Here is a 10,655-nt window from a genome sequence, read left to right as displayed (position 1 = left end):
GACATGGAGTCAAGGGAATTGAGTCTTTTAAAGCAGAATGAGCATTCAGCTATGTCTAAGGATGTTGAGAGGCCAGAAAGAGTATTCATTACATCCTATGACAGGGAGGACCTTTTTCAAGGTGTGTTTAGGGCAGCAGTCATATTGGACTGAATTGAGGAGTGAATGGGGATGAGCATGTAGTGATCACAAGAAATTTGACTGTGAAATGAGCAAAATAGAAACAAGCAGGAGAAAAATATGGGATCCAAAGATTTAAAAGCGGATGAGAAGTATCTAGTACAGAGGGAGATTTTGAACATATAGTCGTATAAGGTCACCGGGAGAGTAAGAAACAGGAAAGGTAGGAGATACTGAGCACACCAGGACATTTGGATTTAAGAAGGAGGGATAATCCCTTCACTGGGTTAGGTGGAGAGGAATAAAGGAGGTTCTAGAAGGTTGGTAGGTCTGGCTGTAAGGAGTTATACTGGTGGTGGTTTGTGGGACCACACCAATGGCTTCTGCTTTATCTGCAAAGTATAGCTAAACAGTTAAAGCAAAGAAAAAGTGTCAGGACTTTAAAGAAAGCAAAGAATTATTTGAGTGTCTTGTGTGGCCATCAGAAAACAGCTGACAAGAGAAACATTGTAATGTTCAGGGTTTAGTTTAAATTGAGGGTGAAGAATCAAAATACCGTACCTAGTATCTTAAAGAAAACAGAAGTTACAGAACCCTAAAATCCTGAAGAGCTGAAAATTTGTTTTATTAAGCATCCAATACATAGGACCTGGCACGTAACTGTTATGGGAAAAGATGTTTATGTGTGTATGTATACATGTATATGATATGTGAATAACACACACACACACACACACACACACACACACACACACGGAAGGAATAACCCTAACTCAATTTTGATCCAGATAACCTTAAATTTCCAAGTTGAAACAGTGATATTAACTAGCCAATTATAAATCTTATCACATTAGAGTGAGCAGTGATTGCATCCTATCAGGGTCTAGGAGTTAGAATTCAGGATAAATGTAAGAGTCCTAGGCTTCTCACAACACCGTAATTGGTTTCTTAAATACTTTTAAATGATCATTGTAAGATAGAATTATTATTTTAAGCCCAAAAAACTCGTTTCCCATTTGTTTGCAATTGTGGGGGAAATTAATACCGGAAAGTCTCTAAGAAATTACCATTTGGTAAGGCGGTGAGTTAAGCCATGTCTCCCCTCACAGCCCAGAGGAGATACCCCAACATTGTTAGTCACTTGGCTATCATCCAAAAAACGATAATAAAGGAGATGATGCTCTTCCCTAGACCCAAACTCATAGTAATTATTCATCCCTTCCTTTGAATTTATCCAGCATATTATTTTTAACTCTGTTTAGGATATAATTTAATCCTCCTTGTACTCTTTCTACTGTAACTGGTAATATGTATGTCTTAGTCCTTTGCTATATTTTTCTTGGACTTGAATGACACTGTGTTGAATGACCGTTTCCACCTGGTTTCTAAAATAGTGTCCTATTCAATAATAAACCTTACTTCATAATTCACTCAACAATTATTATTGATTACCTTCTATATGCCAGATATTGTGCCGCAGACTGACTACACAGTAGGGCAACAAAATAGATATGTTTTCGGTTCTCTTAGAATTTACAGTCTAGTGGGAAAAGCAGGCATTAAATAAATATTTGCAGAACAGAAGACATAATTGAACATTTAGATGGAGTTGCTGAGCAAAAGGACAGCATGGTATGAAAGAAAGAACATGAATTAATTTTATATTAAGTGAAAACTTTGAGGTAGTCACAAGTAAACCAGGGTTTCTCAACCCCAGCATTACTGGCATTTTAGGCTGGACCATTCTTTGCTGTCCTGTACATTGTACATTGTTTAGCAGTTTCCTAACTTCTACCTCCTAGGTGCCAGTAGCACCACCACCCCAACTGTAACATCCAAGAACATTTCAAGATATTGTCAAACTACTCCTGGAAGAGAGCCACTAATTTAAATGGAGACAAAATCGGTAAGTAAGAATTAGGAAGAAGGGGGGAAAAAAGGTCAGTAGAGCATTATTCCAGGAAGAAGGAACATCATGAGAAGTCCATGGGAGAGAAAAGAGCTCAGAGCATTTAAATAACTAAAGGAAGCCAGCATGGCTTGACTATATGGAATGAGGAAAAGACCTGTGCAAGGTAAGGCAGGAAAATAAGGCAGAGGACAGGTTAGAGAAGGGTGGTGTAAGTATTGTCAAGGAGCTCAGAATTTATCTTAAGAGAAGTGGGAAGCTATGGGAGAGTTTTCAGTACGAAAGTGGCAAGACCCAAAGATGCAATTCATATTTTAAACTATCTCTCTGGTCACTCTGATAAGAACAAATGAGAGACTCAGAGCAGAAAAGAGGAGCCCAGCCAGGGACTGCTGCCATTTTCCAGCATGGTGGCTTAGGGTAGCATGGAGGATGAAGAGATGGTAAGGAGTAGGCACGGAAAGCTATATTTTGGAGGAAGAAACAGCAGGATTTAGTGTATACATGATTGTTCTATGAAAGGAGGAATAAAAGGGAAGAGAATTGTCTGAGAGCTCCATCAACTGTAAGTACATATATTGGATTTGTGTTACTTGCGTCAAATGTTAAAATTTTTGGTTGGTCCTAGTCCTATGCCTTTATGATACTAACATTAAAAATTTTAAATTTTTCCCATATGATAGTCCTAGAAATATAGAGTGTATATCCTCTAGCCCCCTACATTTTTCATCCTACCTCATCTTCTCTGTCTCAGGCTAAAATTAGGACTTGCAATAGTTCAGTTCATGGCATACGTTGTCATTCTCTTAACCTACTCCTATGTGTCTGTTAGAACATAGCACCTAAAACAGAATGGTTTGCTGCACATGATGCTCTGAAAAAGTACTAAGGGGAGTAAAAATATTCCTAATAGACATATTACACTGTTCACTCATGTTGAAGTTTTATTAATGAAAATTTTGGTCATTCAAACATGCTGCTTAGCCATATCTTCGTTATCTTATACCTTTGCAATTGGAGTTATGCCTCTAAATGTAAGGTTTCATGCTTACTGTCTTTATGGCATGATGTATGAATATCTGTCAGAGTTCAGTCAAACAAAAACTACTCTCTGTACTCCCTGTATAGTAAAGGGAACTATAGACTTACATGGAATCAAAAGGGTGAGGGGGTAAAGGTCAGCAGGTCACCACTAACAAGCTAGCCTGCAACCTGCCCTCTGAAAAGGGTAGAGAAAAGATATCATTATGTCCACCTAATTATTTAAAGCCTCCTCTCAATTGGATGACTGGAGAGCATGCACATGACATATAAATATCTTCATACTGTGTTCATTCTGAGAAGTCCACACAGATATCTGTATAATTATCTATCTATGTACGGTATCTATCTATCTATTTATCTATCTATCTATCTATCTATCTATCTATCTATCTATCTATCTAATCATCTATTGATCAATGATCTAAATTTTCAAATCTTGCTCCTTCCAAGCCATTCCTTACGAGTGGATGTAAAATCACACCTCTGGCCATGTCCCTTTCTCCTGCTCCTGTAGGCCAGTTATGGCTATAATGCGGCAAATCTTAACTTTCAGGTGGCGCTCCCCATACCATACAACTTCTGTAAGTTAGGGCTGAATTTCTTTTCTTCTATATGTTTATAAACCTCACACTATGTTTTTATTTATTCTTGTTAAAATAATTGATAACTTTGTATATAGTTTCAATAATAAAAAAATATCATGTTCACTCACACAGTTAACATTTACTATAATCTTTGGTCCTTTATTTTCTTCTGGTATTATTTCCCGTCTCACTGAAGGACTTCCTTTAATTTTTCTCATACTGTCAGTCTGCTGGTCACAAATTATTTTGTTTTTGTGTGTCTGAAAATTTCTTTATTAATTTTGTTTCTGAAAGATGTGTTTGCTGGGTATTAGAATTCTTAGCTGACTTTTTTTTTCATTATTTTAAAGATGTTCTTCCACTCTATTGAAGATTTATCTGATGAAAAATCATTATGTACCTTGGGATTTCTTAAGCCTCTTACATCTGTTTATAATTTTCATCGAAGTTAAAGAATTTTGACCAGTATTTCTTCAAGTATTTTTTACTATTCTTCTTTCTCTTGACTCTTCTGCAGACACTCCAATTAAATGTGTATCAGGCTGCTTGAAGATGTCCCATAGCATGTAGGTGCTCTGTAAATTTATTCTGAGTCTTTTGAGTCATATATATATATGAACTTAGAGACATAATAATAGAAACTATCTGAAATAAAACGTATATTTTCTATTATTATGTCTCTAAGTTCATTAATCTTTACAACATGTAATCAGTCTTTAAACTCTACAACATTTTTCTTCTTAAACATTAGTTTTCAGTTCTAGAAATTTGATTTGGGTCTTTGTATAAATCCCATTTAATATGCTCAATCTTTCCTTTAGCTTTTTGAACATATGGAACACATTTATAATAACTATTGTAATATCCCCGTCTGCTATATCTAACATCTGTGTCAGTTCTTTGTTGGTTTTAATTGATTAATGTTTCTTGTCATTATGGATTGCATTTTCCTGCTTTTGGGTATACCTGGTAGTTTTTGACTGAATGTCAAACATTATGCATTTTACCTTGTTGGATGCTGAATGTATTTCTATTTCTACGTATTCTTGAGCTTTGTTCTGAGATATAGTTATGTGGAAATACTTCGGTTACTTTAGCTTTCACTTTTAAGATTTGCTAGATGGAATCTAGATTAGTCTACAGCTAATTATTCCCCATTACTGAGGCAAGATCCTTCTGAGTGCTCTACCTAATGTTGTGTGACTTATGAGTTTCCCCAGTCTGGCTGATGGAGGAAGGCACCATTCCTAGCTACAGTGGTCTCTGGGTAATGTTACTGCTAATCATTTTTGATAGCTCTTTCCTAGGCTTGGGACTACAATTTACCAAGAGTGTTCTAAATGCTATCCAGATATCTCTCTCCATTCAACTTTCTCCTCTCCAATACTTTGCTCATGAACTCTAGCCACTTTGGTCTCTACAGATTCTGAGGTTCTCCTTAACCAGTGAGATTGATGAGCCCTACCTGGATTTCCCATCCTTGAGCCACAGCGGGTAACTTTCTCAAGGTGGCAGGCTGGGTGAGTCATAGGGCTCACCCCGTGTATTTCTCACGTCCCAGGTGTTATTATCCTTTGCAGTCTTGTCTTTAAAGTTTTCTAAATTATTGCTTATTTTATTGTGTACAATTTTTTAGTTGTTTCAGGTGGGGCAGTACATCTGTTCCCTCATACTCCATCTTGGCTGGAAGCAGAAGAGCCTGTGGCTCTTTCTCACTAATAGTGATTTGCAAGATGTAGTAAATTGCCCTTCACCATGAAGGGAATGTCATCTGCATAATTCATCTGCATCCAGTTCACTCATAAAATTGCTGAATACTGCAAAACCAGGCACAAAGCTTTGTAGCTTGTCAGTGAGAATACTTTTTCAAAACTTCAATTAACCCATTATTCAAAGTTTTTCACCTTATAAATTTATGTAATTGTCCTATTAGCCTGTACATTTGCACCTAGCCATCTGTTTACCATTAACTAACTTAATCATTGATTCATTCCATTTTTAAATGTTTAATTTTGGGGAAGAATTAGTAAATACATTTTCTTGTATGGTGGGCATTAATTCTCCTCTCTGAATATTTCTGACTTCTCACGTCCTTGGCTGATGATAGAATTGCACTTTCTGATCCACTTATTATGAGTAGAATTATTACATACTACTATTACTTCAAACACTTAATTGCCAGAGCAAAACCCACTAGAGATTGCTTTATTCTCTAACTTTTTATATAGTGGCTGCTCCCCCCACCGAAGTCCCTGAGTAAATTAAAAGAATAGTCACCTCTGCCAGCTCGTGATAAACAAGCAACATGAGTATGAAATAAACCTTTGTTATTTTAAACCACTGATATTCAGGGTGTGTGTGTGTGTGTGTGTGTGTGTGTGTGTGTGTGTATCCCAGTATATTTTAGACTCTTCTTACTGATACAGTTTATAAAAAATTAAAACACTACAATAAAAATTAAAATTTTATTTGAATATCAGACATAATTCCAATTTTCTCCCACTGTGTTCCTGGAACCATTTAATAATGATTATAACCTTTTGAGTCTTCTTGGCATTTTTCTGACTTCTCTCACAATGTATAATGGTCAACTTGCTTATTCTCATAAAAAATGTTTTAAACATATTTCTGTTGATACATGGAAAGCTATTTCATTGCTTTTATCTGCCATATAGTATCATGTCATATGAATATGCCACATTTATCTATTCTATTTTGATTACTATGTATATGCAGTACACATAGGTCTGTTGATAGACATTTAGGCTATTTTTTTAATTTCATACCACTATAATAACAAAATACCTTTCTATATATCTCTTTATATATACATGAAAGCGGGATATTTGCATTGTAGGGTATACACATTTAAAGCTTTAACAAATAGTGCTAACTGTTCCAATGTGACTGAACCACTTTATATTGCAACCGTTTTTGTTAGGATAATTTCTTTGTTTATTGTTTTGGTTTATATAACAGAAAGAAAATATGATTTATTTCTCATACAGAAAAAAACGAAAAACAACCCAGCTCCATTTGAATGTTAATTATGGACATAGCACAGTTATGGACATTGGAAATACAAAGATAAATGGGGCACAGTTGAGGAGCTATCACTACACAAAGAGAATCACATTGATTCTTTGCATTAGGATTTATTAAAAAAATTAGGCTAATATTTTCCTTAATGGTAGTCACTCATAAAAATGAGCTTTGAAATATGGTATAATTATCAATAACCTATTTTCTCCAGCTTCAAACTGAATAGCAGCTTATATAAAATGAGTCACTTAATTGAAGGAGTATTTTGTAGGATATTTTATATTAGCTAATATTTCATTGTGATTGTATTAGATGGTGGTCTCAGTAAATGTAAGAAAAAGTTTTATTTTTACTGAAAATGGAGTCTGGAAATACTCTGTTATAAGTTATTTGCACTACAAATGAAAAGGTACAGTACTATTTGAAGACAGTTGGATTATTTAAAAATGTACATTATAAACCCTAAGGTTTATATACAAAGCATTATAAAAGTTTTAAAATCAAGTATGAATAAGTCACTAGACAAGATAAAATGGAATCACAACAAATGCTCAAGTGAAATTTGAGAAGTCAGGAAAACAAAGACAGCTGCAACAAATAGAAACAGCAAGATGGTAGATTCAAATCCAACTATCATCATTTAAAAGTGAATAGTCTAAACACACTTTGTTAAAAGAGATTATCAGATTGGATAGAATAGCAAGACTAGAGTCTATATTGTCTACAAGAAACCCACTTTAAATATAAAGTTATATAGATTAAAGTAAAAGAATAGAGCTGCTATAAAAAAAGCTTGCCATTTCTCAAAAAAATTAAACACAGAATTACCATATGACCCAGAAATTCACTCCTAGGTATATATCAAGACAACTGAAAATATATGATCACCCCAAAACTTGTACACAAATGGTCATAACAGCATTATTCATAACAGCCTATAAATTGAAACAATTCAAGTGCTCATCAACTGATGAATGAATAAGCAATATGTGATATATCTGTATATTGAAATGTTAATAAGCCATAAAAAGCAATGAAGTACTGGAATATGCTACAAGTGGAAAAACCTTGCAAATATTATGTTAAATGAAAGAAGCCAGAAATAAAATGCCATATATTATATGATTCTATTTATATGCAATGTCCAGAATGGGCAAAACCATAGAAACTGACAGTAGGTGAGTGGTTGCCAAGAGTTGGAGGGAAGGGAGAAATGGATTGATTACTAACAGACTTGGAAGTTATTTTGGTGTAGTGAAAATATTTTGAAATAAAATAATATGGATGGTCACATAACATTGTGAATATATTGAAAATTACTCTATTGGACATTGAAATAGCAGATTTTATGTTATATGAAATTTATTTCAATAAAAAATTGTAAAGTAAAGGAATAAAGTTATACCATGCAACAACAAATCAAAGAAAGCTGAAGTAGCTAAATTAATTTTAGACCAAGCCAACTTCAAAACAAGGAAAATTTTCAGGGATTAAGAAAGAAACATTGCATAATAACAGAGGGGTGAATTCTATAAGGGACATAACAATCTGAAACATGTATGTACATAACAATAGAGCATCAAAATGCACAAGACAAACACTGATAGGACTAAAAGGAGAAATAGATAAATCTACTTTTGTAGTTAAAAAAACGATAGACTTCACCACTACAAACAAGCAGGCAAGATTTTAGTAAGGATAAAGATAATCTTGACCAGCACTATCAGTCAACTTTAGAACACTCTAAACACCAACATTAAAATGCACATTTTTTTCAAGTGCACGTGAAACATTTGCCAAGCTAGGCCATATTCTGATTCATAAAATAAACCTTAACAAATAGAAAAGAATATAAACCATGCAAAGTATGTTCTGATACCATAATGTAATTAAACTAAATACCGCTAAGAAAACTAGAAAATGCCCAAACAGTTGTAAAATAAACAATATACTTCTAAATAACCAATGGGTCAAAAGGAAAATTTTTTAATATTTTGAACTTAATTACATTGCAAATAGGTACAACTTATCAAAATTGTAGAATGCAGCTAAAGCAATGCTGAGAGGGATAATTATAGTATAAAATGAATATATTTTAAAAGAAGAAGGACCTACCAATCAACCAATATCCTAGGCTTTCATCTTAAGAAACCAGAGAAAGAATTACAAACTAAACCTAATGCAAACCTAAGAAAGGAAATAACAAAAACTAAGAGCTGAAATCTATTAAATTAAAAACAGGAAAACAATAGAAAAAAATCAATGAAACCAAAATCTAGTTATTTGCAAAGCACAGTAAAACTGACAAATTTCTAGCTATGCCAACCAAGAAAAAAACAGAGAAAGACAAAAATTACCAATATAAAGAACAAAAGAGGAGCCATCACTACTTATCCCACATATGTTAAAATGATAATAAAGAAATAAGAACAATTCTATTCACTATAATTACAAAAATTTAGATGAAATGGAGTAATTCTTTGAAAGATACAAACTACTAAAATTCACTCAAGTTATTCAAGATAACTTGAATAGCCCTGTATCTATTAAACAAATTAAATTATTAGTTAAAAACAAAAACAAAAAATGAGAAAAAACATCAAGCCCAGATGATGTCCCTCATAAATTTTTCCAAATATTTAAAGAAAACGTAATAGCAATTCTACACATCCCCTTTCAGAAAATGGAAAAGGGAATGTTTTCCAATTCATTTTATGAGGTCATAGTTACCCCAATATCAAAGCTAGACTAAAACATTATAACAAAAGAAAACTAAAGTCCAATATCACTCAAGAACATTGAAGCAAAGATCCCTAACAAAATACATGAAATAAAACTCAGTAGTACACAAGCAGGATAGTACATCACGCCTAAATGGAGTTCATCCTAGGAATGCAATGCTAGTTTAATATTCATAAATCAATCAATATCATTCATCATATTAATAGACTGAAAAAGAAACACTGTATTATCATATCAGTAAGTGCAAAAAGTATTTAACAAACTTCAAAACTCATTAATGATAAAAATTCCCAAATACTTGGAGTAGAGTGCAACATCTTTAACCTAACAAAAGACATGTATGTGGAAACCTATAGCTAACATCATATTTAATGCTAAGAAACTGAATGCTTTACCTTCAACATCAGATCCAAGGCATGGATATCCTTTCTCACCACTTGCAATACTGTGTTTTATAAGAAATATATATTTGGTCATTAAGATGACCAAAATATATTTCTCAAATATATTTGGTGTTCATCTATAATTCCTGCCTCACTGCTTCTGAAAACCTTGGAATTTCCCAAGTGTGGAGAGTGATAAAGGTGTCTTTTGTTATGTTAATAAAGTGGCTTTTGGAAAGCCTAAGGATGGGGCCTAATTGCCAGGAAACCAACCATGTGATTCAAGTTTTCTAACTTTTGGCTCACCAGCCCTGACACCCCCACCTCTTCCACAGGATTGGAGAGGAAATGGAGGTTGAATCATGGGGACCAATGATTTAATCCACCATGACTATATAATGAAGCCTCCATAACACACAAAGGACAGGGTTTGAAGAGCTTCTGGGCTGATGGAGCTGCAGGGAGAGTGTCCCACCTGGAGAGGGCCTGGAAGCTCTGAGCCTTTTCCCACATAAGAGCCCCTTCCCTCATGCATCTCTTCCATCTGGCTGTTCCTGAGTTATATCCTTTTACTGTAAACCAGTGACCTAGTAAGTAACATGTTTCTCTGAGTTCTGTGAGCCATTCTAGCAAATTAATAAAATCTAAAGAGGGGCTTTTAGCCTCTGACTTATAGCCCGTCAGTCAGAAGCACAGCTAACAACCTGGACTTTCCATTGGTATTCTAAATTGGAGGAACCTCCAGCATAGAGCCGGTTGGTCTGATGCACAGGTAAAAGCCTGGGCTTGTGGCTGGCATCTGAAGTGTGTGTGGAGGGAGGGAGCAAAGTC

General features: G+C 34.4%; 1 protein-coding gene across 1 annotated transcript in view; it reads right to left on the bottom strand.

Moving 5' to 3' along the window:
- Positions 1-399: 399 nt before the first annotated feature.
- Positions 400-10,655, bottom strand: part of LOC141573049 (uncharacterized) — a 127,500-nt gene continuing 117,244 nt past the window's right edge. The window contains exon 4 of the mRNA XM_074339752.1: positions 400-525. Coding sequence (XP_074195853.1) covers positions 400-525 — 126 coding nt within the window. The remainder of the gene's footprint in view (positions 526-10,655) is intronic.

Source organism: Rhinolophus sinicus, linkage group LG09 (assembly GCF_036562045.2).
Source record: "Rhinolophus sinicus isolate RSC01 linkage group LG09, ASM3656204v1, whole genome shotgun sequence".
NCBI classification, from domain to species: domain Eukaryota; kingdom Metazoa; phylum Chordata; class Mammalia; order Chiroptera; family Rhinolophidae; genus Rhinolophus; species Rhinolophus sinicus.
The sequence above is the reverse complement of the archived record's forward strand: the minus strand, read 5'-3'. Positions and strand labels throughout refer to the sequence as shown.